This window comes from Aspergillus mulundensis, assembly GCF_003369625.1.
Source record: "Aspergillus mulundensis strain DSM 5745 chromosome Unknown scaffold_3, whole genome shotgun sequence".
Lineage (NCBI taxonomy): Eukaryota > Fungi > Ascomycota > Eurotiomycetes > Eurotiales > Aspergillaceae > Aspergillus > Aspergillus mulundensis.
In genome coordinates, this window is record NW_020797891.1 from 373092 (window position 1) to 399821 (window position 26730).

General features: G+C 53.3%; 8 protein-coding genes across 8 annotated transcripts; 4 read left to right on the top strand and 4 right to left on the bottom strand.

Moving 5' to 3' along the window:
• Positions 1 to 1034: 1034 nt before the first annotated feature.
• Positions 1035 to 5769, bottom strand: DSM5745_03918 (uncharacterized protein; the record flags this gene model as incomplete). Its single annotated transcript, XM_026745934.1, has 10 exons — positions 1035 to 1293; positions 1372 to 1677; positions 1782 to 2344; positions 2424 to 2918; positions 2976 to 3300; positions 3367 to 3712; positions 3762 to 4387; positions 4464 to 4730; positions 4811 to 5497; positions 5579 to 5769. 10 exons carry the CDS (start codon positions 5767 to 5769, stop codon positions 1035 to 1037), a joined length of 4065 nt encoding a protein of 1354 aa, XP_026604930.1.
• A 2054-nt stretch (positions 5770 to 7823) lies between these two features.
• DSM5745_03919 (purine-cytosine permease family protein) lies at positions 7824 to 9394 on the top strand (the record flags this gene model as incomplete). Its single annotated transcript, XM_026745935.1, has 2 exons — positions 7824 to 8053; positions 8098 to 9394. The coding sequence occupies 2 exons, from the start codon at positions 7824 to 7826 to the stop codon at positions 9392 to 9394; spliced, it is 1527 nt and encodes a 508-aa protein (XP_026604931.1).
• Positions 9395 to 10330: 936 nt separating this feature from the next.
• On the bottom strand, positions 10331 to 12043 carry DSM5745_03920 (uncharacterized protein; the record flags this gene model as incomplete). The annotated part of the gene is made up of 3 exons (XM_026745936.1): positions 10331 to 11291; positions 11378 to 11726; positions 11797 to 12043. 3 exons carry the CDS (start codon positions 12041 to 12043, stop codon positions 10331 to 10333), a joined length of 1557 nt encoding a protein of 518 aa, XP_026604932.1.
• A 1378-nt stretch (positions 12044 to 13421) lies between these two features.
• Positions 13422 to 13824, top strand: DSM5745_03921 (uncharacterized protein; the record flags this gene model as incomplete). Its single annotated transcript, XM_026745937.1, has 2 exons — positions 13422 to 13632; positions 13709 to 13824. The coding sequence occupies 2 exons, from the start codon at positions 13422 to 13424 to the stop codon at positions 13822 to 13824; spliced, it is 327 nt and encodes a 108-aa protein (XP_026604933.1).
• Positions 13825 to 15442: 1618 nt separating this feature from the next.
• Positions 15443 to 16336, bottom strand: DSM5745_03922 (uncharacterized protein; the record flags this gene model as incomplete). Its single annotated transcript, XM_026745938.1, has 1 exon — positions 15443 to 16336. One exon carries the CDS (start codon positions 16334 to 16336, stop codon positions 15443 to 15445), a length of 894 nt encoding a protein of 297 aa, XP_026604934.1.
• A 634-nt stretch (positions 16337 to 16970) lies between these two features.
• Positions 16971 to 19375, bottom strand: DSM5745_03923 (LysM peptidoglycan-binding domain-containing protein; the record flags this gene model as incomplete). Its single annotated transcript, XM_026745939.1, has 8 exons — positions 16971 to 17326; positions 17391 to 17507; positions 17565 to 18030; positions 18086 to 18200; positions 18268 to 18828; positions 18882 to 18939; positions 18991 to 19145; positions 19194 to 19375. The coding sequence occupies 8 exons, from the start codon at positions 19373 to 19375 to the stop codon at positions 16971 to 16973; spliced, it is 2010 nt and encodes a 669-aa protein (XP_026604935.1).
• A 1359-nt stretch (positions 19376 to 20734) lies between these two features.
• DSM5745_03924 (glycoside hydrolase family 18 protein) lies at positions 20735 to 24509 on the top strand (the record flags this gene model as incomplete). Its single annotated transcript, XM_026745940.1, has 9 exons — positions 20735 to 20794; positions 20844 to 20873; positions 20926 to 20972; positions 21108 to 21142; positions 21223 to 21706; positions 21763 to 21961; positions 22015 to 22058; positions 22111 to 22756; positions 22809 to 24509. The coding sequence occupies 9 exons, from the start codon at positions 20735 to 20737 to the stop codon at positions 24507 to 24509; spliced, it is 3246 nt and encodes a 1081-aa protein (XP_026604936.1).
• Positions 24510 to 25250: 741 nt separating this feature from the next.
• DSM5745_03925 (uncharacterized protein) lies at positions 25251 to 26126 on the top strand (the record flags this gene model as incomplete). Its single annotated transcript, XM_026745941.1, has 1 exon — positions 25251 to 26126. One exon carries the CDS (start codon positions 25251 to 25253, stop codon positions 26124 to 26126), a length of 876 nt encoding a protein of 291 aa, XP_026604937.1.
• Positions 26127 to 26730: the final 604 nt, after the last annotated feature.

A 26730-nucleotide genomic window follows, 5' to 3' on the forward strand; every position in this document is an offset into this window, starting at 1 on the left:
GAGGTGAAAGAGCCACAAGCCCTTCGGGCTCAAACCCTGCCTGTTGATTCGAGGAGATAAGAGCACTGAGGCAACATCATGATCCTCTCGCATTGGCACTGGAAATGAAAGGCAGGATTGGGGATGCCAGGAGTAGGGTTACATCTGCGTGGCTTGTCGTTCCTGGGCGGCGTCCGTGGGTTGCGCTTTGTGGTGGCTTGCTTTCAGGATACAAGCATGGGCTTATCGCCTCGTATCAGGGATCGAAGTGATAGGGCTGGCTATTCTGTACCAAGGGCTTGGATCAGCGGAGAAATTCCGTCGAGATGCTGCCCAGGCGCCAATGCCGGCCCCAGAGCTGGGCGTGAGAGGGGAGAAGGTGTCCGCGTGATAACGGGGAAGATTGACGGTGATAAGGTGGGAAGAGATCAGATGGGTTGACGCTGGAATAATGAAGGTCGCCAAATGGGGGTGTGTTTACATTCTACAATTAGGGCTTGATGTAAACTACCATCTCCCAGCCCTCTTGGTATCCACAAGAACCTGATAAGGGTCGAGTCTCTCAACCAAGCCACCATCCTGTCCCCGGAAGAGCATTCGAGTACGCCTACTTAACGCTGAGTTGCTGAGCAACAGAGGTGCTCTACCTAGCTGATATACCAAGCTCGACGCTTCTTATTGGTCTTTACCCATCCACTGTACAGGCCGTTTACTAAAGAAAACATAGCACCTACGACCACAGGGTCTTCCCTACTATTGTATGTTATGCAGTTTCTTGCTATTGTTACTTTATTCATAAAAATCAGGTATTTGGTGCGGACCTGATTTTCCCTCATTGTCAAGTTTGCCGGCGGTTGACCCGCTATAATCATTACCAACACAACTAGGAATCATAATTCCTTTATATGGATAGTCCATCATGCTAAAGGCTACTAGACTGACAGTCAAGTACAAGCACAGCAAATCGTCTCTCCATTTAAAGAAAATAACCGAGCCAGTAGTAGCCAGGCCCGGTGGCCGGGGCCCGTCCCAGCAACATGCTGCCCAACACAACCTCAATCATCCGTCCACTCATTCTCACCACAAGGGAATGTCGGATCCCTGTTCTTAGGAGCCGTGCTTGTGGAGTAAAAGTAGTTCCAGAGCGCCTCCTTCACGCCGCACACGGGGATCGTGAATACCCAGGGCGCGCGGATATCCGAGTCCACGAGGCTTTCCAGCATCTCCCCCCAGTCGGACGAAGACTCCCAGTCGTTGAATCGCTTGGGCTCTTCGACGTTCTTGTTGCCGTTTGCTTTGTATGTTGCGAGGGAGCTATACGAATAGAGAATAAAAAGGCGGGTGTTAGTTGAAATGTAAGAATGAAGGGAGAAACAGCCTGGGCTGGCTTACCCAAAGACAATATCTTCAATGTCCACCATCTGCCAGTGCAGGCTCTGGCTGTCCTCCTCGTCTTCTGGCGTCGTGCCGACCAATTCGTCTGCTCCGGGGAGGTCCTCGAACTTGTCGCACCCGTAGCCGCCCGTGTTGCTCCCGTGCCGGCATTTGTCCCTGGGGTCCGTGGCGCTGACTAGATAGTAGGCCCGGTCGGCCTTCTTATCGCATATGATCTTGTTGTTGAGTGTGTCCTTTTTGAGACGGAGCTGCAAATCGTCGTCCTTCGGGGCGTCGTCGCAGCTGAGGCCGGTGTCGACGATGCTAATATTGGCAACACAATGTGGGTTAGTTTTCATGGCTTGGAAGAACAGAAGATGAAAAACCGAGCAAGGGATCCAGCTAAACCAGGGGTATGTTGCACGCACAATGGATTCAAGTCCCGGCCAGAAACGCTCCAAGCCGCAGGGACCAGCAGGGCCCAGAGGGTCCTCCGGATCTGCAAATCCAGCTCAATGGGCCCAGGCAGGCTCAGCCGCGGGTCGATCATCTTCCCCTCAGCGAGCAGCCTCCCCAGGCTACTGATGCCACCCTGCGTCCCGTCGAACAGGGACTGCGCGTACTCGGACGTGGCATTCTGCCACGAAAACACCACATTGTCGACCTGCGTCTCCAGCACCTTCTCGGCCTCCCACACGTTCTGCGCCAGAATGTCCTTGGCCAGCGTGATCCCCTGCAATGTCATGCCGTCCGCGAAGGCCTGTGCCGTGGGCCCGTTGCCGTTCTTCGACCCCCACTGCGTCTGGGACACCCACTTGTTCCAGATCGGCGCCATGGCCCCCGCGTAGCCGAGGGAGAGGATGTCCAGGATGATGATCGTGCTTAGGCCGTCGTCTTCCTTGGCTGGAGCGAACTTGGCCGCGAACGTCCCGATCTGGTTCTCCACGCGGTCTCGGGCGTCGCCCAGTGCCGCGTAGATGTTGCGGAGTGTCTGTGAGATAGCCCCGTTTGTTAGCCATATATCTAGTCCGGAAAGAAGGGCTTCACGCAAGTTGGGCGTAGGATCCTACCTTGGAGATCGTCTGAAACGAGAGGATAATGAAATACGCCGCCGGGCCCGGGTCCTGCTCATCACACTTGGCGTCGCCATAGCACCCGTTCTGGTCGTTGAGGTCCCCGCAGTTCATGTTCTGCGAGTAGTCCAGCGTCTGCGAGACGTGCTGCGAGAAGGTGAGGATCCGGTCGGAGTCATTGATCCGCTTGCGCCACGCCCAGAGGGCGTACTTCCATGCGTCGGGTGCCAGGACAGCCTCCCATCGCTCATGCGGCGGCATGGTGACCTGCTGCACGGCCTCGTTCATGCAGTTGTACTTCGGGTCCATCCACTCGGTACTTGGCGTGTTGTCGTAGTCGCCGTCAGGGAGCTCCGGGAATCCGCCGCCGGGCAGGTCAGTGTCGTCGTCTCCTCCGCCATCGACACGGTAGCATTGGTTTTGCCAGAGGGTGAGAGCGCCGTGGTCCGGGTCGATGGACACCCAGTCCCACCGTTCATCTTCCCCAGTCATCTAGAACAGTTACACTCGGTTAGCTCTCTTGACCTGCAGCTGAAACGAAGGGCCTACCTCGGCGAGCCTGATATTTGTATTCGGCGACCCAGTGCCAGCCGCAAAGCTAATGGGTACAGCCCAGGCAATGCTCCCGTCGTCTTTGAATCCCTTGTTGATCCACACGCGGGCCTGGCCTGTCACCCGGCCCAGGACCACGTAGTCGAGCAGCCCGTCCCCGTTGGTGTCGGCGAACTGAATGTCCATCGGCGCCACGCCAACGCCATCGGCGACGAGCTTCGCGGCATGGAAGTCTGGCGGGTCGCGCCCAGTGTGCTGCCACATGGCCACGGCGCCAAACTCGTTGACATACAGGTAGTCGTCGAATCCGTCCCCGTTCAGGCTGTATCGCGGTTAGCGGATCGGCAAGAAAAGACCTAAAGGAATAGAGAGGGGAAGGGGACCGTACTCAGCAAAGCGCACGTTCCTGGAGTCAAAGCTCCAGCCGAACTTGGTCTCGACGGTGGTCTTGGGCCCTGTCGCAAACACTCCGCGCGCCTGCCAGGCGTAGTCGGTGTCCGGTCCCAGATTCTCCCACCACGAGGCTTGTCCAATGCTCTCCTCCACGACCACGTAGTCTGCACGCCCGCTGCTGGTCAGCACGGCCGTGTGGACCCGCGACCGGCCGTTTCCTGTTCCCTCGGCAATGCGGCCGACGTTGTGCCATGCGTCCTGGGGGCCTCCGGCGTTGATGTAGCCGTATCCCCTGCCGTCCTGGTCGACCCAGAAGTAGTCCGCGACGCCATCGCCGTTCACTAGGGCTTGTCAGACGGCCAGAACACAAGATATAGATAGAGAACTCACAGTCAGTCAGCATGACCCCGTCCCCGACCTGAAACTTCCCTCCGGTCCCCAGATTCTCCCACAGCTCCGTCCTCCCGCTTTTCTCATCCACGCGCAGATAGTCCGCCTTGCCGTCCCCCGTGATATCAACAAGAAAGACCTCATCCTGCGCCGTCCCCTCCGGCCCATCAGCCACATGGAAGATCTTCATCCACCTCGGAACTATCCCCTTCTCCTGCCGGCGGTTGATGAACCCGGTCATCTTGCCATGCAGGCCAACCATCACATAGTCCGCGCGCCCGTTCCCGCTCAGATCAGCCAGGATGACTTTGCTCTCTGGGCCGAACGACTCGCCCGTGGCAATCACGCCGACCTTGTGGTAGTCCGGCATGTCGCTGATCCCCGTGTTCCACCAGCCGGTGACTTCGCCGGTGTCCTGGTTGACGATGCAGAAATCCGCTCTTCCGTCGCCGTTGAGATCGACGAGCTGCAGCGTCTCGTTGGTCGCTCCTACGCCTCCTGCGATCCGGCCGAGCCCTTTCCAGCGCCATACCCCGTCTGCGTTCCTGCTGCCTAGGTTGATGAAGCCTTCGACTTCGCCGTTGTCGGCTACGTAGATGTAATCGTCAAAGCCGTCGCCGTTCAAGCTGGGGAGAAGAAGGAGACCAGGAGGTCAGGAATGTAAAGGGCAAAAAGAAACGTAGAAGGGAGGGAGGAACTAACTCGGCAAACATGACGCCCGTGCCGTCGCGACCATCTCTCCCAGTTGCAATCTCGCCGAGGGCCTCCCACTCGCCAGATGCCCTTCCATTAGCGTCGGGGATATTGCGCCAGACACTGGTGGCCCCGTTCTGTGGTTGCACGCACCCGTAGTCTTTCAGGCCGTCGCCGTCGAGGTCGAAGAAGTGCACCTTGGATCGCGGGCAGGCTCCTTCGGCAATGACCCCCCGGTTCGCCCAATTGGGCTTGAACGGGCCGTCGTTGTACGCTCTGGATGGGGACAAGCAAACGGTCAGTCAAATGTTGAAAGAACACGCCCGGGCGGACGGACAGGAAAGAACAGAACATACGCCTGCGGCCCCAGTGCTTTGGCGCCGGTCTTATACCAATTCGGCGACGGCCTGCAGTTCTCTGGATTGGCCGGAGTGGGGGGCGGCGCCATCGCCATGCCAGGCTCCGTAATAAGCCCCTCCGCATCAGCAGCCTCAATCGCCTCATACCACGCCTCCGCCATCTTCGCATACCCCGCAACAGAAGGATGCAGTTCATCGTGCAGATCCGCCACCGAGAGCGCCCGGTCCATCCGCACAACCACCACTTTCTTCCCCTTGTCCAAAAACCCCTGCACAACCGCCGGGACCGCGGCATTGAAGTCGTCAATCCGCGCCTGCTTGACCGCGTTATCGGCGGGGATGATCTGCGCAACGAAGATCACTGCGTCCGGCGCGGTCTCGAACACCAGCTCGATCAGGTCCCGCAGGCGGCTCGGCGCATCCAGGACGTCAATGTCCTTGTGCATGTCGTTTGTGCCGACATGCATGAGCACGATGTTCGGCCCCGCGTACCGGCCCAGACTGCTCGAGGCGCCGATCTCCGCGATGAAGAAGCCGCGGTAGCCCTCGTGCGCGGTGTCTGCGAACGTCCCGCTGCGCTGCCGCCCGACCATGTTGACCGGGTTCCCGCGCGCTGTGAGCTGGGCGTATAGCGGGCCGCGGTAGCCGTTGTAGTTTGCGTCGCCGGCGCCGTATGTAATCGAGCTGGATTTACGGGATTGCATGTTAGTGCCGTGCCTTTGTCCGCCTAATCTATGTATACGGGATCCTTGGAGACAAACGTACTCGCCGAGCGCAAGCACCCTCAGTTCGACGCCGTTGGCTATTGGGGCGCGAGACTGGAGGTCAGCGGTGTGTGCGAGCTGAAGCTGGAACCCTGTCATGGCCAGTAGGACGAGCAGGGCCCAAAGGCTCTGCCTCTGCCGCTGCCGCTGCCGCTGCCGCTGCCTGACGCGAAACAGACCAGGGTGTGCCATGGCCGGGGTAAGATGCAGTTGCGTGTAGTCTGGTTTGTCGCGTACTTGGAGAGATAATACACGAATGAATTGCTAAACAATTGTAGCTGCGATAACCCCTTTGCAAAACGACGGCGTAGACCCATCTACCTAGATATAGAGAAACTCAGCTCGGACTATAGGCAAGCTAAGCCTGATAGAGGGCTGCTCCGAACGAAACCTGGGGCCAGGCCAGGGACAGTAGTAGATGCAGATAACACGGTACCTGCTGCGCCTTGTGGCCCCAGGGCCTTGGCGATTGGAATCTGCCAAACACCATCTTTCCTGGGCCGGATACTCTTCGTACCTGCATGTATATTTGTATATTTATTCATGGATTCAGCATGAGATTGGACAACCGCATGCTGGGATTGTTCTGCTTGTAGATAAATAATCACAATTAAGCTCATCTGCCAATATTAGGAATGTAGTGGTGTACATACTTAGGTTATTTTAACAAAAATCCTAAAGTATTTAATATCTCATTGTGAATCTGGCGGGCGAGTCAGGTTATGCACCCCACGTCTCACATCTCGCTATAATAGTTTGCAGGAACATTATATAAATAGTAGGTAGTTATGTACCTACCTACCTAGTAAATACTACCTTCCTAATTCGGGCATATGCTGCGCCTGCAGAATCAAGTTTTTCCGTGCTTTATCTTGGAGAAAGAGGGATGCATAGGAGAAACTGGGAAGCGTCTTGTAGGGCAGGGGCAGGGGACATTATTGGTTAGTAGGGAATGCGGTCTATTCATCCAAATAATGAACTGCCACACCTGTTCACTTCCAGAACCAACTCCTTAATCGCCGGTCTGACAAGCGCCTGGATTCCGGCGGACGACCAAGCAAGGGTCTTTTCGAGATTAATCTTCTGCTGGTCCCGGGCCAAGAATACACTGTTGCCGGAGCAGACCTACTTCTGACCTAGCTAGCATTAGATATCTTGGCCACCTATACTATTACAATCCACGGTCAGTTCTTCCGTAGTTCTTCGGGACGGTCTCGATCCTATCATGCAAGGCTATTCCTACGTTTAACTCAAAGCGAAAACAATTCGCGCCACTAAGACTGGGGCTGGTAGCAGTGCCTATGGTTGTTAATTAATTAAATATTCACAATTTTCAAGAGTTATCACCCGTTCCTGCCGTCGCTGTCTACCCTCTTTAAGAAGTCTCGAGCCCAGGCACCGACCGCCAATCCGCTGTACTGTAACATGAGCCTGTTGCACCATCGCTCGAACAGTATCATGCTCGGCCTGAATTTAATACTGCGCCCCTAACCCATGGGTTAAGCCACTATCCTGCTGCCCGTATAAGGTCCGCAGCTCCCGGTTCATCAGGATTAACTAGGCAGGTGAAGTGGTGATCTTTTTTGTTGTAGCAAGCCCATCTCAAGATGTCGAAATAATACACCATGACCTCGGGAAACTATCCATGGATAGACATAAGCAACGGGTGGATAAGAGTTATGAAGTTAAAAGGATATTATGAAGGACATTATTATCAATTATACTACCTTTTAAATAAGGACTAGTATTTATTTATTGAGATTTGATATATAATACTTTGTTACTTCTTAATATTTCTTTCTCAAGCTTAGATTTCTGTACTGTGTACATAGCGCCAGATAGTTAAATTCGACGTCTGATAGAGGCTGCCGTCTTATGTCAATGAAAATGAACATTGTGTCAGGGGAGTAACCACGCGAAGAGAAGAATGTCCAGCAAGAAGAAGAACATACCCCTCAGGGAGAGTATTTCCTGCCGGCGAAGTTCAGTACACAAAGCTGTTTCCTGGGGTCGAAGATATTGGGGAGATTTGGAGAGCTTGTATAGCTGGAGGGTGGGTCCAGCCAATCTGGCAGCGCAAATGCAACCAATCACGAGCGAGGCAGATCAAATTTGATTTGCCTCCATCGCCGCGTCCAGACCCCGTGACTCACTCAATCTCAGCGGTGATCAGAAGAAAATCTCCCATCAGCAGCAGGAAGAGGAATTGGGCAATTGCTGATCCAGACCTGACAATCCTCATCGGCATGGTCACTGAGCCCCTCCCATCGGGAGATATCAACGCCGCCGAGTCCCAGTCACAGTCAAAGGGCAAGAGCCTGGCATTCCCCCACGTCCCCGACAAATGGCTGTCCCGCATCGCCAACTGGGGCGTTGAGCTGCGCGGCGTCACCCCGGTCCCAATGGAAGAGCGAACAGACACGCGCTTCATCAATGTCTTCTTCGTCTGGTTTACACTGAGCACAAACCTGCTCCCGTACGTTCGCCACCCTCTATTAAAGCATCACTAACAACCCGCAGAATCATCACCGGCATGGTAGGGACATTCGTCATGGGCCTCTCCCTGCGCGACGCATCCCTCATCATCCTCTTCTTCAACATGCTCTGCACAATCCCGCCGGCCTACTTCAGCACCTTCGGCTCCCGCACCGGATTACGCCAGATGCTCCACGCCCGCTTCACATTCGGCTACTTCCTGGTCTCGATCATCGTCGCGCTGAACCTGTGCACCATCGCCGGGTTCGGCGTCATCTCCTCGGTGCTCGGCGGGTCCACCCTCGCCGCCGTCTCGGGCGGCAGCATCGACGACACAGCCGGCATCGTGGTCATCGGCGTCTGCGGCATGGTCGTCTCCTTCGGCGGGTATAAGTTCCTGCACCAGTACGAGCGCTACTGCTGGCTTTTTGCGCTGGTCGCGATTGTCATTGCGACGGGGGTTGGCGGGGGGAAGCTCTCTTTGCAAGCGCCCACGGAGCCCCCTAGCGCCGCGACGGTCCTGAGCTTTGGGGGTGTCATTGCGGGCTTTCTTATTCCGTGGGCTGGAATGGCTGCGGACTTTAGCGTCTACTGCACGCCTTCCGTCTCGTCGGTCCGGATTTTCACGTACACATATCTAGGCCTCTTTCTGCCAACCGTCCCGCTCATGGTCCTCGGCGCAGCGATCGGTTCAGCGACGCCCTCGATCCCCGTCTGGTCAACCGGGTACACGCTCTACGGCGTTGGCGGCGTTCTGGACGCTATGCTCTCGCCCGCCGGCGGATTCGGGAAATTCGTCTCCGTCCTGCTCTCCTTCTCTCTCCTCGGTAACCTCGCCGCATCAATGTACTCCATCAGTCTGAACTTCCAACTCCTACTGCCGTGGGAACTCTGGCGCCGCATCCCCCGCTTCGTCTGGAGCATCGTCTACACGGCCGTGCTGATCCCCGTCTCCGTCGTCGCCGCAAAGTCGTTCTTCACGAACCTCGAGAATTTCCTGTATGTTATTGCGTACTGGTCGGCGGGGTTTTTTTCTGTCGTGTGCGTTGAGCATTTTGTTTTTCGCCGTGGGGATTTTTCCACGTATATCAGTTCAAACTCCGATGATGACGGAAGTGGGAAGAGTACCTGGGATAATCCCGCCAAACTACCCACTGGCCTCAGCGCCATTGGCGCAATGGCGCTCTCGTTCGGCCTGATTATACCCTGTATGGGGCAGGAGTGGTTTACTGGTCCGCTTGCGGAGAAGACAGGGGATATTGGGTTTGAGGTTGCGCTTGTGCTGGCGGGGGCGCTGTATTTGCCGTTGAGATGGGCGGAGAGGAAGGTGAGGGGGGTATGATTGCGTTTATGTAGAAGGATTCTGAGACCGGATGGGGCACGGGTCTTGATGGACATGGACATTGATGGATGTATTGGTATAGCTTTATCGGTGGGGTGGGGAGGTACCGTAATATGCTGCCTAAGTGATTTGCCCGACAGCACTAGCATTACGGTGTTAATCCGGTAATTTATATAGATTGATCAAGTAGTACTAGGACAATGATATTGAGAGCAGATTAAACGCAGCCTCAACTTGATCTGATCTACAAACATCTGCTCGGACTGGTCAACTCTCCCCTAGGTAAATCAAACGCGGCGCTTCAGTGCGGGGGAGCCAGCCCGGCTTGAGTATGGCTAGTCACACCTCGTTGCTTGGGCGGTGTTGAGGAGGGAAGTGGACTCGTCGCATTGGAAGCGTGCCATTCTTTGGCGTCGTCTGCGATGGGTCGGACTAGGTTATGGTGTCTTTGGTCCTGGTGGTCATGTACATAGGTACCATAGTGGAGTGGATGGGGTTGTCTTGGTAGAGGGGTGGTTATGACCTATAGTAGTGGGATCAAACAGGAGACTCGACGAGGAAGACCCAATTTGGTCCGTTTTGAATAAATGAATGGATAATCTTTCCTGGTGGATAAGGAGAATTAAGTGAGGACCGAGAAGGCTGGGCAGGCCGAGATGGGACCATATGGTACATGGGACAGGCCAATCAGCCCTGATGCCCGGCTACATCTCGGACTCATGCCTACGTCTAAATCTCCAGCAGAGATAATGTTGCTGGATTGGTAGATAATTAGATAACCTTGCGGGTTGACATCTCTCAGTTCCGCATTACCACGGTGGGTTGGTGTCATGGTATCTATAGTAAATAATCAAAACAGAAAGTTCATTTGCTAAACAACTAACATAGTGCCATGATCTAGATAAATACGCAACAACAAAGTATCTGGCACAAGCCCTAGTTGTAACCCTGGTGGTGCAGACAGTTCAACTGGTCCAGCTCACGGTTATATTGCTTGCGATACCCGAATTCAAAGTGACGAGTCATATGCCAACCTTTTTGCTTACGATCCTGCGCCATGTAAGCAACGTTTATACTCGTCCCATCAAGCTCTCTGGTCCTGAGATCGAGCTTGAAGCCCTTCGGAACCGTGAAGGGTTCCAGCTCGCCGATCCTGATGGGCTGCCGTTCCCCAATACCAAGGGTCACGGCGTACTGCGCACCAGATCCCTCTTCATCCTCTGCACATTTACACACCCAGGTCCTCGGCTGCTCTAGCTCCACCATAGGCAGGACGCTAAGTTGCCTGGACTCTCTATGCAAGCCGACCACGAAGTTCCGGAAAGGGTCAATGAGAGGGTACCTATCGTAGACGTGCCGCATGCTACCCAGGTCGAATAGCTCAACGCCCTGTGAACGGAAGAGTTTTCTGTCGGCGTCATACGCGTACTTGTGGATGTGTGCAACCCACGGCTTGCAGGCAAGATGGTAGGTCACCAGTGCGAAGGAGAGGTCGTTGCGGCGGGACGAGCACACGAGTTTTTTTCCAGCGCCGACGCAGCTCCTGACCCTGATGCGCTGTGCAAGCTCGCCTGTGGCCCCGTCGATAAAGCGCATCTCGCCGGTGATGCCATCGCCCTGGAAGTTCGTCGTCCAGAGCATTTCGCGCCCATGAAGCCGGACCACACGGACTTCGGGCAGCTGCGCAAATGGGACCTCGCTGGCGGCACGGAGCGTGTGCAGCCGGCGCCCTGTCTGCAGGTCGTCGACCTCGAGGTCTTTGCCCGTTGGCCCGTAGTAGTAGATCCGTTTGTACCCGATCAGGAAGGGGAAGTCGCAGACGTCCCAATAGTGCCGCGCGTAGCGTTTCGGGCGCGACCATATCTCCTGCCCCGTTTGGATGTCGACCATGTACTCCCTGGGTGGTGGTGGTACGTTAGTTAGTTTTCATAAGCCGGGTTAGGTCTCCAGGATAAAGAGCAGAAAAGGGAAAGGCAAACATACATGTGTTCCGGCTCGTCGTAACGGGCCTGGATATGGGAGGACTTGGGCAGCACCTTGTGTAGTTTTGCAAGGTGGTCGGGGCACTGAATAAGGATAAACAAGGCGTCTATTTCGGCGCATACATCCATATATCGGATTTTGCCGTGGGGAAGCTTGAACTTCAATGTCTGTTTTGGGTATGGCTGATGCAGCGTATTATCCTGGTACCCTGTCCACTGCCAGTAAATGGTGTCTCCGCGATCCCATGCAATGAACTTGCCGCTTCGCGTGTGGTGGTTAATGGTGGCCCAACTTGGGGAACCGAATGTTTTCCCTGACTTCCATCTCTCAATTGATGCCTGTTCCATTGCTGATGCAGAAGCATTAGTAGTTAGCTTGGTGATCACACAGTAGTTGGACGATTTAATAAAACAACTTACCACACTCGGCGAACTCCTCCCAGACCTGATATGGCTGTGGCGATGTTGTGGTAAACTTGCTCCTAAACTGTTTACACTCGCGGGGGAAGTGGACTCCTAGTCCGGTAGCCCCAATCCATTCCAGAACTGTTGCCTGCCATCTCTTGCTGACCAGCTGGCACCGGGCAAGATCTTGGATACTGAGGTACTGGATGACTTGGGCGCAGCAGTCGAAGTTCAACTTGTCAAACGGGTCGAGGTTAGCCATGGTGTAGATATTGATTAGCGTAGTGAGGTGTATTTCAGAGGATAATAAGAATCAAATAGATCTTAGTCAGAGGTCTTTTCTCGGCAGACGCGAGTTTATGCTTGTTTATATAGAGCTGAGGTGGCTTACACCTATCATTATTGTCTTTTGGCTGCGGCTTGCTTTGTGCATGCGGCCACGAAACATTGAAACATACACAGTGTTGAGACCACTTGAAAGTCTCTTTACATGAACATAATGCGAGAGGAGTCAATGGTTTCAAGTTCTTTCTCCATGAGCTCCTTCCACTTCAAGCATTGATTTCCTTCCTACAAAGGGTATGTACAATGAACCCGAATCCCTGGAGACAAAGAAAAGGCGTCGCCGTTCGTCACTCGACGCCCTGTGGAAGAGGCAGAATAATGGACCTTGCATTGTTATATCTTGCTTACTTTAGCTTGGCAGCTATTACACCTGCATTATTTACACAATAACCTTGATACACGAATCCAATTCTGGCTGCTGAGAGCTGGCCGGGGTGAGGGGGTAATATCTGTTTGTCTCGCCCAGCATCCATTCATAGAGGAACCTCTTCTATTCATATCAAATGCGTTGTATAACCTGGACCAGAGTAATGGGGGTCGAACTAGTGGACATGGTAAATCGGGGCCCGCTAGATAAGCAGTGCTATTGGGGGATTTATTCTGCAAGTGGACTTAAGTTTAACATCCACTTACCTACTACAGCAGGCCTACCGAGTATCCTAAGATCGCTAGGGTCGGAGGTAAGATACGAGGCCGGTTGCCTAGGGAGTAGTATAATGAGTGACAATATGCGAAATTGGCTATTGTATGTCTTGCTTCTTGGGAGCCGAGTATCTATATCCAACTGAACGGCCGGCTTCATGGCGGGAGAGTTGTCGGGTTGGGATCTTACTGTCTTGTGCTCCAAGAACTCTAAAGGGGAATGTAATCACGCTTCGGCCCCTAGATGAGCTATTGCAGTGTCAAAGGTTAGGAACTAGGCTAGAGACGTAACAGAATTGGATATGCATGGCTTGTCTGAGAAAAACTAACTCTGGCACGTAGCTGAGCTTACGACCTGATACATCAATCATGATCAGATGGTAGATAGACCGAGTATTCTGAACCCTAATTGAGCCGGACTCCCCGGTCCAGATTCAAACAGCCAGCCAATGCCCCGATAGCCGTTGCAAACCTACCCAGATACCTAGAAAAATGTGAGCGATTAAGCTTTCCGGGGTATACCGACAGTTCGGCCACAGCGTCATAGATTGACGCTGCTTGATAAGACCCTTTTTGAATGGTATAGATACTTATCAGCAGTCTACGCTCTATATTCCGATCCCTCACAACTTGACATCCACCCTAAAATCAACATGCACCTCCCTCTGCTCCTCGCAGCCCTAACCCTCCCGACCCTCGTGGTCCCGAGCGCGATCTCGCTGAACGACAAAGGCGAAAACGACCTAATGCCCGAGTCTGAGCCCGGCACCAATTCCAATCTCGAGAGGGCTACCATTGCGCTCGAGCTCAGCGTTCGCCTACCAGGCCACGCACTGCCAATTTTCGACGAAGAAAGCGGAAGCCGTAAGTCCCCTGATTACACGCTGCATCCGCATCAGCCGGAACCTTGGAAAGAATAAGCTAATGCTGTGCGGCTTAGAAAACTGCATCAAACGAGGCGAACGATGCTGTACGGACCCGGGATGCCCCCGATGCTGCGGACAGTTCGGATGCGCGTGGAAGAGAAATGAGCCGTACCCCAAGTGTCACTTTTAAGGGACTGTCCGGTGGGACAATTGGAGGCACTAGAAGTTTTCTTCATACCGTATAGCTTAAGATAAAATCATGTTACAATAACATGTGCTCTTTCGTTACTACATAGGCTGGAAGAGCAGTGCAAGTGGATGCTATATCCTGCGGAAAGTGAAAAATATCTTAACAATGCTAAGAAGACAACAGGATACCTGTATTAGTGGTTACCAGTGGAGGCGCAGATGCATCATAGACCTGAGTTTACTTAGGTGGTCTGACGGTCTGACCTCATGGGCAACACACGACGAATTTAACCGATGATTCATATAATCACCGTACTCCCTGTACCCTAGCTGGCCAGCGATCTTTTACTTTTATTCCATTCATACAGGGAATTCAACTCGAAATGCGTCTCGTCTCCATCCTCGCCGCCCTGACACTGCCCGCCTTCGCGGTACCCAGGGTCATCGTCCTAAATGACAAGGATGCTAAATATGTTAAAGACGGCCCTGCGCCCGAAAGTCATCTTCAGACGGACCGCGAAAGTACAGTTATCTCGCTGAAACTCGACATTGACCTCGGTCATGGCGGACAAGAGCCCCTGGACACCTGTAAGAGTCTGAGTGCACCTGGGCACACTATAGCATACAACGTGGGAAATGGAAGCTAACGCGTCCATGCTTTTGATATACAGACAAATGCGTCCCACACAACCATGTCTGCTGCGTCGGCCCGCAGTGCAATCAATGCTGCGGGCTTTGGAAATGCGATCATACCAAGGACGACCCTGTTCCGAAGTGCCGTGTACCTGGGGCTTGAGGAACTGGAGAGGCTGCGGAGGATTTGTTGACATTCCAGCCTTGGGGCGCCATAGATGTTCCATTTTCAGAGGTGTCAATCAGGCTATATGTAGTCGACGTGAAAAACTCGTTCAACTGGATGGATGTGAGGATCTCGAATCCCGACTGCATGAAAGGCGGTACCTAGATAGGTATGGCGTACCTTATCTCTAAAGTAAACTATTTCTCCCTATGCAACGAGTATGCTTTGACTATTGGATTAAAAGTTATCTTTAGGTCTTACGAATTCGCGATCCTAACCTCTTTCTGTAGGATAATGGGCCCTCCAACAACTGATACACAAAGCATAGAAATTTCTACGTCGATCTGGGGAGTATGAAGGTAGCTCCTACGGTTTCTGGGAATCAATCAAGGTATACGAGGCCAGCAGGATGTATGAAGCCATGGGACTTGTAGCGGAGCCGATGCCCGAATTAGCTGTAATGTTTTAGAGAGATGCGCGTACGGGGAGAGCCAGCTCGGAGAGTGAGAGTTGGTAGGGTATGGGGCTTGGAGAGACGGCCTTCAATGCCTGGAAAGTCCGGGAGGCTGGCGGGAAAAGGCGAAGGAAGCGTGAAAGAGAGCTATGGGAGGGTTGAATTCCAGAGGTGGCCTCCGGTTTAAAAGTGGACTATCCTGTTGCCTGTAGACTGCACCGCTCCCTGGGATCTGTGGGTAGAGAGAATATGTCCAAGGTACGGAAGTTGTCTGATAGGCTGTGGACGAGTCGTGACTATTGGTACAGGAATGACATTTCGATCATCGGTATAGGTGGCATTATTTATACCCGTGGACCCTGCCCATCAAGATACCGGTTTCTCCTTCTTCCTCCACCAACCCGGCAACATGACCTGCATCTCCATCTCCGGCGGCCGTCTATACGCATGATCCCAATCCATAGGCTCCATTAACCGATCAAAATAGTCGATGTAACAATGCACGGGCATGTACATCCAGCCAACGTCCTCATCCGGATCATCTGTAATCCCATCATGATACCCGTGGTCGTCGCAAATCTTATACTCACTATTGGGCCCAAGGACATCCCTAGCCGTTCTCGGCCGCACCCAGTCTCTGTTGAGAAGCTTAACAACAGGGCTGGACGGCATTTCATCCATCGACTCAAGACAGATCTCGTCGGCGAAGAGACAGTAGTTGAAGCGTGGGCCCAGGATATTTTGGAGCGGGTAGGGCACAGTCCGGGGCCCAAGGCCGGTGGCAAAGGCCGTGGGGTTCTGCATGCGGCCCGTTCGCGTCGTCGGGTCGACGAGGATGCGGGCGAGTTGCGTTTCGGTCCACTGTGTGAAGTGCTCACGGATGTCGTGCGATGTTGCCCCGTCCAGCTTGGGGTCTTCGATGACAGGTAGGTCGTGCGTGGGCAGGAGATCCAGGCGCCCCGTCTTTTCCAGGGTTGACGGCACGTGGGCCTGAATGAGCTCGACCAGCCGCTTCCAGGCCGAATCGTACTTCTCGGCGTAGGTGCAGCGGTATAATGCGAAGCCCCAGCGGGCAGCGCCTTGCTTGACTTTGCCTACCCCCGGGTAGTTTTCCGTTGATAGGCTAACGTCGATGTTTGACCATGTTGGCCGGTCCCAGGGTGGGCGCGGCTTGGGGTCGGTGGAGAAGGCCATACGGGGCTTGCATTGGATTCGATTGGAACGATGGAGGAGGAGGGAATGCCGAATGGTGGACGCCATTGCGGGGATGGATGCAGAGAAGAAGGGAGGTTGCCCAGGTGTTTTCTTGGAGGCCCCTGGATTAAGTAATCTCCCCTGCAGGGGGTGGTATGTGTTGCACGTGACCTCGCTTGTTTCTGGACTATATCTACACTTCCAAGTGGGCAAGGAGTGCAGGGTCAAGCATAGAGCGTTCAATCTCGGGGTGCAAAGCTCACTGATCATCTTTGGCCGATCTCCTCAGTACAGCCATATATTTCCTGAGTGTGCACCAGCATACCCATACCGTACGTTATATTGGATATAAGGACTGCCCTATAGGCAATTGGGTTTAATACTCTCGGTAAATACTACCTAGGACTCGAGGTTATAAACCTGAAGTCTTGTATTCACCAGAGATTGCCAGTACTATGAAAACGGATGCTTGGTAGGTTAAGACTCTTCAATTCATACTTACATGGCCTCTCTTTTATACATAAAACAGGGGCATTGAAAGAAAGAAGGTGGTGCAGGGTTAACTACCAATAACCCCAGCATGAAACAGTGCAATATAAAAACCTTCTAGGGAGTATGTTGGAGTATAAGGACATGTCTATAGCCAATTGACTCTAAGCTCTAGCAGTGTATGCTAACAAGTCATACAAACAGTCTACATTTACACGCCCACGCAGACAGCGTAGCCCAGCCATAGGGACGCACAATCCCCCCCAACACCAGGATTCCATGCAACGAAATCTGCCAGCGTAATCCCGTACTCATCCGCAATCGCCGCGCACCCATCTCCACTGGCCACGACATGCCACTTCATACAACCAGAGACGGCACCGGGCTGCGTCTCAGCGGGGGGTGTCGGGCTTGAGCTGTGCACACAGAGCTGAACGTAACCGTCGGTGATTTCACTGAACACTGAGCTCTCGCAGTCGGAGCCGGCCTTGATCCAGGGGTTGAGAGCTGAGACCGCAGATGTGGTGGTGTTGAACCTTGAGGAGAACATGTCGCATGAGAACAGACCTGACAAAGTATTGTTGTTAGCCATCTCGACATTCTCTCGAGCTGATTAAAGACGGGTCCTTACTTTCGTCCTCCGCACGGAACTGGATATAGCAACTGCATTCGGAGGGCTGGGCAGAGCTCTCTGGGATCAAGGTCGTGTTCGCCGAGAAGCAGTAGCTGTACGGGAACGTCTCCGCTGCTGTGGATGGGTTAACTTACTGCATACTGCAGCAATTTCAGGGAAGAAAGTCCTTACGCTCCGGCTCATGACTGATGCAGTAGCTATAGCTCAGGTCCATCGTACAGTTCCCGATCGACAGGCTAGGGTTCCACTGCACGAACGTCGCAAGGTCAACGCCAGCCTCATCCGCCCATGTCTCACACGCAGCCATATCAATACCCGCGTTTGGGCCTGCATCGAACGGGTTATCGTAGAAGTCGCAATCCTCTAGCGTTCCCGGTGCGTGAGGATTCAGGGTTGGCAAGGTAACAGGGACTGGGGTAAACGTGGCAGTTGTGGTGGGTTTGGGGAAGACATAGGCGGGCGTTGACGACGGATAGTCAGAGTACGTGTTGATGTCCCCGACAGCTTTGACGCAGTATGAAGTGTCGAGCCAGAGATTGGTGCAGTTGGTGTCGATTTGCGGGTTCAGGAATATCAAGTCTGCGAGGCTGATACTAAATTTGAGGGAGAGTATTGAGCAGGTATCGCCTTCTTGGACCTGCATGATCATCAATCACCGCGCCAAACAGGCAAACAGCCCTAGGTTTACGCACCTCGTACCAGGTGGCGCACTCGGTGTTCGACTGCGCCTGGGCGTCTGTAGGGACCGGAGCGGCCGTCGTTGAGGTGCTGTTTCCCTCGCCAACCGCGACGGAGCCACCGGGCGGGCTGTAGATGGTCTCGCATAAGCCTATGTGTACGTTGTAGGTGGAAGGGGAAGAGAAGACGTGTTTACCTAGCGCAAAGATGCCACCCCCTCCATGAAGCAAGGTTCGAGCAGCCACTGTTGATCATCGGGTTCCACGCGAGAAGCTGGGCCATTGTGATGTTCAGATCTGCCTGTATGGAGTCACACGTATCAAGCAGGTCAAGCTGCCAGATCGTGCAGTCCTCAGGGAGACATAAGACGCGGCCCTCTTTGAGCTCATTGCAGGAAACGGTCAGCGCGTTCTCGTTGATCAACCCATAGGTAGACACGTTATAATCTCCCGAGATCGAGACACAGGACTCGCCGTCCGCGACGGTATGGGATGCAGTGCATGTTGGGGTGTATGGAGTTGTCGTCGTGGTATTGAGTGCATATGCAGTTGGAGTTGCATAGGCGTAAGTGGTCTGGCTACAGCTCAACGTGAGGGACGCGAAATCCGCGGCGTCCTGTTCTGTGTATCCGAATGGGGACGCGAGTTGCTTCTGCTGCACCGCTAGCCCGCAGTACGAGCACTCTTGGTCCGCAGTGTAATTGGCGTCGCTTGATGTCCAGTTCGCCACGCTGATGTCGCAATAATCGCCAGAGGAGCTGGGAACGTTAGTCGGGCGCAGGGCTTTTATTTGAAAGCGGGAGCGACGAACGGGTCTTTGAGGCAGGAAAGTCCGATGGCGTATAACCAACGATCGACAATAAAGGTGGCTGTTTGCTTAGCTTCGTGAGTACTGGAAGGTTATTGATGTCTCTTCTTACCGGGATACGCGATACCCCCATCCGGCACCAGGACATCGGTGTCTGCATTGCAGGCCCCCAGAATCTCAGTGCGGAATTGGGTCAAGTCGCTGAGACACGAGGTCTCGCAGAGAGCTTGTAAACCCTCCTGAGGCACAACTTCCACACTGGGCTCACTGTTCATCGATTAGTGCTGTAGCTCACTATGGCTCTGGGCGTCCCACGTATATCCGGCATGTTGTCTCAACCAGTCCGGGCAGGACGACACTGTAGTATTGATCACCGAGAAACAAGAGTCGCTGAGGCCGAGTAGGTCATAGGGCGCCTGGTCACCTTGCAGCTGCTGTCCGGCGACAATGGGTATACCCAGCAGCCAGGGGATTGTGGTTCGCAGTGTTTGCAGCATGATGAGAGGTCTGCTATGAGGGACCTTTCGACCCTAGTGCAGCAGGGTCGGTGAAAGTAATCCTGAATCAGAAGAGAGGACCTCTCAACATTTAGCATCGATATTTGTTTTGATGAAATATAATCTCTGCTCATACCTAGTCCGATATCCGGAGGCCCCTTTCCCTTTTCTCTTAGGAGAACCTTCCACCGAGAGGTTCGAGAAGGATGAAAGGGTTCAATAGTCGATATCCCAAACCGGCCAAAGTAACAAGGATGCACGTTTAGCGCCTCATAGCCCAGCATTCCCAGATGGTGGACCTAGGTAGCATTCCGAGGTGACCCTGGAATGTAGGGTGCCAGGGGCTCATGTGGCTAACCCTGATTAGGGCATTGGTGCCTGGGCTAGGCTTGTCTCACCTAGGAAAAGGCCCCAGGCCGCTAGCCCCTAGGTCATGGATTAATCCTTCTAGTCTACTAGGTAGCGGTCAAAAGTGCCCTATTTTCCCCCCATCTTGAGCTGATGGTGGGGATAACGAAGGATTTTGCATCGAGCGTATTGAAACCTTCATCTTAATGTTCTTGGGAGACCACGTCCACTTACCAATCGTTACCATACGTTCCTTGAGCATTCAGTTGCTGCATCCGCTGCACTGCCCATCGAGCAAAAGAAATTCGTGAGGACCTCCACCTTGTGCCCTGCGGCTACTGAATACTGAGTATGCAGGGGCTTGCATATCCCACCGCCGCCATTCTCCCGGAACAACCGACAAGGCCTCAGCATATTACGGCGAAATCTGACAGACGCCAGGGAACGGTTCGGTCCTTACCCGCCAACGCGCTCACGGTTCCTCCTTGATACCCTCCGCTTGGGTATGCATCGGAGATCACCTGCCTACAGTGGAAACACCTGGATGGCGTTGGGTTGTGGAATGCAATTGAATATCAACTGTATAATGTGGTGTTACATTCTTCCATCCACAGACTATCAGGTAATGCCATCCCTTTATCCATTAAACCAATGTTGTCAGACTGCTGGCTGTTGTCGGCATCCACTGGCCAGTACATCTGAGTCTAAGCATACCTAGGCGAATGCACCAGTGAAACACCGGATAGGGGGAAAGGTAGCCTGTTGCCTCATAGCAGGCGGGAAACACAGAAACAACGAGGGAAAGAGCGCGGCCGAAATCGGACTTGTTCCTTCCTCAGCCAACAGCGAGATTCAATCAAATACCCCCAATTTCCTTTCATTTCAGTCAGACACGCAGACTGAAGGTTGTTTCCGTTCTGTTCAAGTTGCCCAGAATGTGGTCAAGACTGAGCCTCGCACTGCTGCTTTGTTGTCTCATTTTGTCCCAGGCCAGATCGAGTTTTCACCGTCATGGACTTGTTTCTCCTTCCCTGGGAAGTCGTCGGGACGACTACTCGTGCTCTGCCAGCAGTATGTGACTGGGATAACTTTGTTCGGATCATTACTGATCTCGTCATAGACCCATGCAGCAACGGAGCGTGCTGTGGTGGTGAGTCTATATTTCCTAAGCTAACTTCTGTCGAACACTAATGGAGTACCAGTTGGGGGTTACTGCGGTTACGGACCAACATACTGCGGCGATGGGTGCGTGAGCAACTGCAATGCTACCGCTGAATGCGGCCAGTACGCCGAGCCTGCGAACACGACATGTCCGCTAAACACCTGGTATCCTTCCGCAGTGGCCACGAATAATCGAGGAGAAATTATGGCTGACCGGGCTTAGTTGTTCCCAATATGGTTTCTGTGGTACCACGGATGGTTCGTTGTCTGCTCAGCTTGCTGCTAGTTTTACATTATTCAACTGACGAATGATAGAGTTCTGTAACAAGGACTGCCAGTCCAACTGCGAGCTTCATCCGAAACCTTCAAGTGGATCTACAAAGAACAAGGCGCTGTCCAAGGGTACCACGCAATTGCCCCAATCACGAGAAGCAGTATTGATAGTTTGCCAGTTATTGGATACTACGAGGCATGGAGTGATCGGTCTAAATGCCATCAGACTTCACCCTCTGATCTGCCAGTGGATGCGTTGACGCACGTTAATTATGCCTTTGCTTACGTCGATCCAAGCACCTACGACATCACCACGATGGATGCCGCCACGCCAGTTCGGATATTCGGCGATATTACTGCACTGAAAATTACCAATCCCAGCTTGAAGATTTATGTTAGCATCGGTGGCTGGACGTTCTCCGACAACGACACGGTAACTCAGCCAGTCTTTGGAGACATTGCCGGCCATTCCGCAAACCGCGAGACATTTGCAAACAATCTCCTCAAGTTCATGGACCAGTATGGGTTTGATGGAGTTGATCTCGACTGGTCTGTTTGTCCGCTCTTATCCTGTGGCCCGAATCCATGGCTAACCGTGAATGCAGGGAGTATCCTGGTGCTGGTGACCGTGGTGGGAAGGAAGAAGATACCAAGAACTACGTACTGCTTATGGAGACAATCCGCAAGCGTTTCACGAAATCTGGTCGAGATCTCGGTCTGACCTTTACTGCACCTTCGTCTTATTGGTACATGCGCTGGTTTGACTTGCCAGGGATGCTTAAATACGCTGACTGGATGAATCTAGTATGCTTCTGGGACTTGCAATTTCCTTTTAGAGGTTTGCTAACTGTTGACAGATGTCATACGATCTTCATGGAGTTTGGGACAGCAGTAACCCAATGTAAGGAGCCACCTTTGACCAATATTGAAACTGGGTCACTGACAGAATGCAGCGGGTCCGTTCTTCATGCACACACCAACCTCACAGAGATCAAACTGGCCGCTGAGCTGCTGTGGAGAGTAAACGTAAAGCCACACCAGGTCGCTCTGGGATTCGGCTTCTATGGCCGTTCCTTTACGCTGTCGGATCCCACATGCACGACAATCGGATGCCCCTTCAGCGGAGGCGCAGACCCGGGAGTTTGCAGCGAAACGAGCGGCTATCTTGCTTATTACGAGATTGACAAGATCCTGTCTAACGACTCTAGCATTGAGGTCCACCACGACAAAGAGGCCGCCGTAAAATACTTTACGTGGAACAACGATCAATGGATCTCGTACGATGACAAGGAGACGTTTGAGCAGAAGGTCGAATGGGCAAATAGCGTGGGCTTCTCAGGTTCCTTGATATGGGCATCTGACCAGGATACATACGACTTCGACGCCCACAAAGGCCTGACCGGGAAAGAAGACCTAGGAAGCTCCGAAAATCCCCGCGTACTAGGCCTGGCGATGCCTCTGGTTCAGGAGCTGGACTTTGAATTGGGGAGAGGATGCGTGAAACGAGATGAGGTCGTTGACCTTGACAACCCACAGGCGTCGAGCTGCTCGCCTTCCGTACGGGTCGGATACGACAAGGCCGGATGTAAAGGCGGTGATGTAAGTGTGATAAACCTCAAGATGCTTCCAAGCTCTAATATGGCCCGTCCAGGGGGAATGCGGTAAGCCGATATGCTGTGGCGCCCAGTCAGGCCTGAAGAACTGTCAATGGCGCGGTGGAAGCGGCGGTAAGGGTAGCGACTGCAACGGACAATGCCACGCCGGCGAGGTCAAAATCAGCTCGTCCAGCTGGGGAGGCACCCCCGGAGAGTCCGGAACAGGCAGATGTGGACGTGGAAGCAAGGCACTTTGCTGCGAAATGGGCACGTTTGATACGCTGCTCGCTGAGTGCTATTGGACCTCCGGCAATGGAAAGAGCTGCGACGACGGCGATGAAGAAGTCGCTCATAAATGGGAGGGTAACTCGATGAGCACAGTGCTCAGCCACGGAAGCAGTTATTGCTGTCCGAAGGCTGACAAGATGCCGCTGGAGAACTGCCACTGGGTCGGCAAAGGGGACTGTGCTGATAACACCTGCTCCGCGTCGGAGGTGACCCTTCTCACAGACAACCGAGGTGACAGCTACTCCGGATGCAACTGGGGTCGAAAGAAGGCTCTCTGCTGCACGCCAAATACGGAAGCTCTCCAAAAGATGGATTGCAATGTCGATGTTTGCGACACGCTCAACGAGGACTACGACTGTGACGACGAAGATGGCATTCCCGTTTCCCCAGTTTACAGCTTCAACAAGCGCTCGTATCAGGTGAACGATGGCCAGGTGATGTGGGAATACGATTCCCCACACTGGCTTGAGAAAAGAGCTGGAGCAAAGCCCAAACCGGGCGATCCCCGGACCATGGTTGTGGCCCTCACGACCATGTTTAAGAGTGCCATTTTCGAGGATGTGCATGTCACCACTCGCTCGTACAGGCCTGGACTGGATTTGTTCAAGTATGACGGAGCCAACACGTTGGGTATCAAGGGAGCATATGACCTGGCCAGCACCACCTGCAGCAGCACCGCCATGCAATTCGTCAAGCTCGCTGATATAGCCACTCGGGCCGGGCGTGCAAAATGGAGCGCCGAGCACATGCAGGAGTTCCAGATGATCCCGATGTTCCTCAGGAACGCCATTAGCGGCGTCCTCCCGTCCGGTGCAATCATGAAGGCTGGCAAGCTGGATCCCTACATATTTATGACGACATGGCGCGCCCCATATGATGTCTCGCTGCCGCAGATTGGAGAGCTAGTCACGGACCTTGCCTCGTGGGCTCCTCCATTGACCCCGAACGACCGCATCTTCGAAGTCATGGGATCCGCCGCCTACCGCACCGGCATGACACTGGTCCCGAAAGGCCTCAACGGGGTAAAGGCTAGTCTGTTTGGACTCAAAGACCCAGTCGGGTACGAAAACTTTGAGACTCTGATGGAAGGCACGGCAGCTGGGGACAGCGAACAAGCTAAACTCCTCGCCGCCAACCTCCACGAGACAGTCGCCGTCTTCAATTACATGAACGACGCGTACCTCCGCACGTACCTCGATATGGCAAGGGTCAAGTTGGCGAACGAGTGGATGAACTACGAGAACTACAAGGGCGTGGAAAACATCGGGGCCATGTGGAAGGAGTGGGAAGAGGACTTTTATGCAACTGTTGTGGACAACGCCGCCACATTCATGGAAAGGAGTCTTGCGAAGATCGAGCTGGGCTTCACGGCGCAGGCGGCTTTCAATAATCCTGCGGTTACCCAGCTTCTTTTTACGGCGGGCATGCTGCGGAAGAATCTGAAGCAGATTCGCTTTTCCACGAATTAGGGCTATTTAGACTTTGGCCCGTTGGATGATTGGATATTACTGGCTTGCTTGGTAGTAGACCACCACTTGGCCCGGCATACGGTATAGGACCACCTCATATATCGGGATTGCCTGACTGTCCGTGAGCTCAGCTGCATCGGCGGCAGTATGGGAAGACGTAGTAGAGTAGACAATATGCCGCTTCGTTAGCGAGCCATTTTCTTGTGTATATAAAAAATCAGGTCATTCGTTGGATAAGGTCTAGACACCGAGAACAAGATGACCTGTTGTTGCACCGATTGATTAACTGGAGTTGTGTCTATATTCTGTCCTGATAGGGTGAAGGGGTGCGCTCGACCTAGTTGACATGGATTTATTTATATATGACCTATCTGTTCTTCTATGCCATACCCAAAGCGAGCGGCATCTGTTATATGGTACACTAACGTTGCGCCATCCTACAATAGATTGAATCGGTTGATACTTGCCTACTATATCTTGTCAGCATGTATTGCTAGACCATCAAAGCCAACTAGCATTACACCTGTCCTTGTCTTCGAGTACATCCAAGCCCGATAGCCTCAAGCTATGGCTTCGTCTCCCAAATATGGAAGGTAGGGCCGAGAATATCCCGAACATTATGCGCAAGGTTAGTGCGAAACGGGGTTGACTAGTGGAAGAGTTTATCCTTTGTTCCACACTGGCGCTTACTTTCTCTGCTGTGACCACGCCACCTTTAACCCTGGATGTTGCACTCTCACAATGACCACCGTCCTCAAGAGTTGCTTTTGGCCACACGCGCTGAGTCACGCCCACTCTCATCGATACCTAATCACCTATACCCTTAAGCGCCGCGCAGCTGCAACCTTTTCCACCAACGCCGACCCAAATATCATTCCGCCGTGGATGCGTCCTCTGCGAGACATCGACGAAACCCTCTTGGAGCCTGTAGCATTAAAGAAAGGAGCTGCCCGCTGGGGCTTCGCGTTATTCCGATGTAACTATGATGACAAGTACACCTCCAACTGGAAGCGGATGGTTGGTCTCCTCGACGAAACGGTGAGGAGAAGCCTCGAGCTCGAGGAACCGGATCGACTGGATTTGCTCCCGACACATCAACTTTCCATAATTGAGGACCCGGTCAGGTTGGATGGGGCTTCGTCCCATGTCGTTCGAGATGCGTTCACGCAGTGGACTGAGAAGGAGCTCGCGCGCATCCTGGAACACCCGATGCCAACGAAACGAACTGATGGCATGCAAGACATCATGGGTCCGCGGTTCAACTTCTGCATCTTCGTCGACGACATCTGTCTCGAGTCCCTAGACGAGACGCCAGGTCGACCCGTCGTCAAAATGCTCATCAGAGACTGGGAGAAGCCAGCAGACCCCATGGATGTATTAGGGCCGTACAAAGATCCCATCTACAGACTCTGTGATGACCATGGCTATGAGGACGGTGTGTCGGATGATCCCGGTGAGGATGTTGGCTGGATGTACATCCAGGTGTGCAACTACGTCGAGTATTTCAACCGGTTTGTGTTGACGCCCAATTGGGATGTTTGGTATAGGAGGCCCCCGGGGCTGGAGAATTGGGGGTCAAGGGTTATGTTGCCTGGTGGGTGGAGGAAGAAAGCTTGATAGCCCGGTGCAGGTGTATTGCAGGTGTCGCTGGTAAATCTTCTCAATGTCTTTTTAGCCATCTTGTACTGACCTCGACGGGTTTTACCTGGTGTCTTTCCTAATAACGTCCCATTATCTCTGATAGATCTAAGCTTACCGCATAAACCCCTGTCGTGCGTTGAACTATACACCGTCCCTGGCTTTACAACTAAGCAAAGGTGTGAAAGGAGACATGGAGTTAAGGATTTTTTTATTGTTTATCTATCCAGCAGTTACAGACCTCTTGAATGGGCGGTTTATACTGTCAAAGACATACTCCGAACAACGACCAATCATGGTTCAGCCAGGTAATGTCTTGGCGCTTAGTCATTTGTCCGCCAGCCCCTTGCTAACCGCCACACTCTCGCATCCCTGTCCACTCCATGAACAGACGCTTCTAAGGTTACTTTTCTATTCTTTGGCATACTCCGATGTCCGCCTTTCGACGGTTGCTATATGTATCGAGGCGCACAATGCTTTCCTTCGTTAGAAAGTCCCCATGGCAACTTCCCCCCAACTCTGCCCCTTCAATCCCTCAGCATGAAGTGGTGGACGAGGAGGTGTGCCCGAGGTACAATGCAGC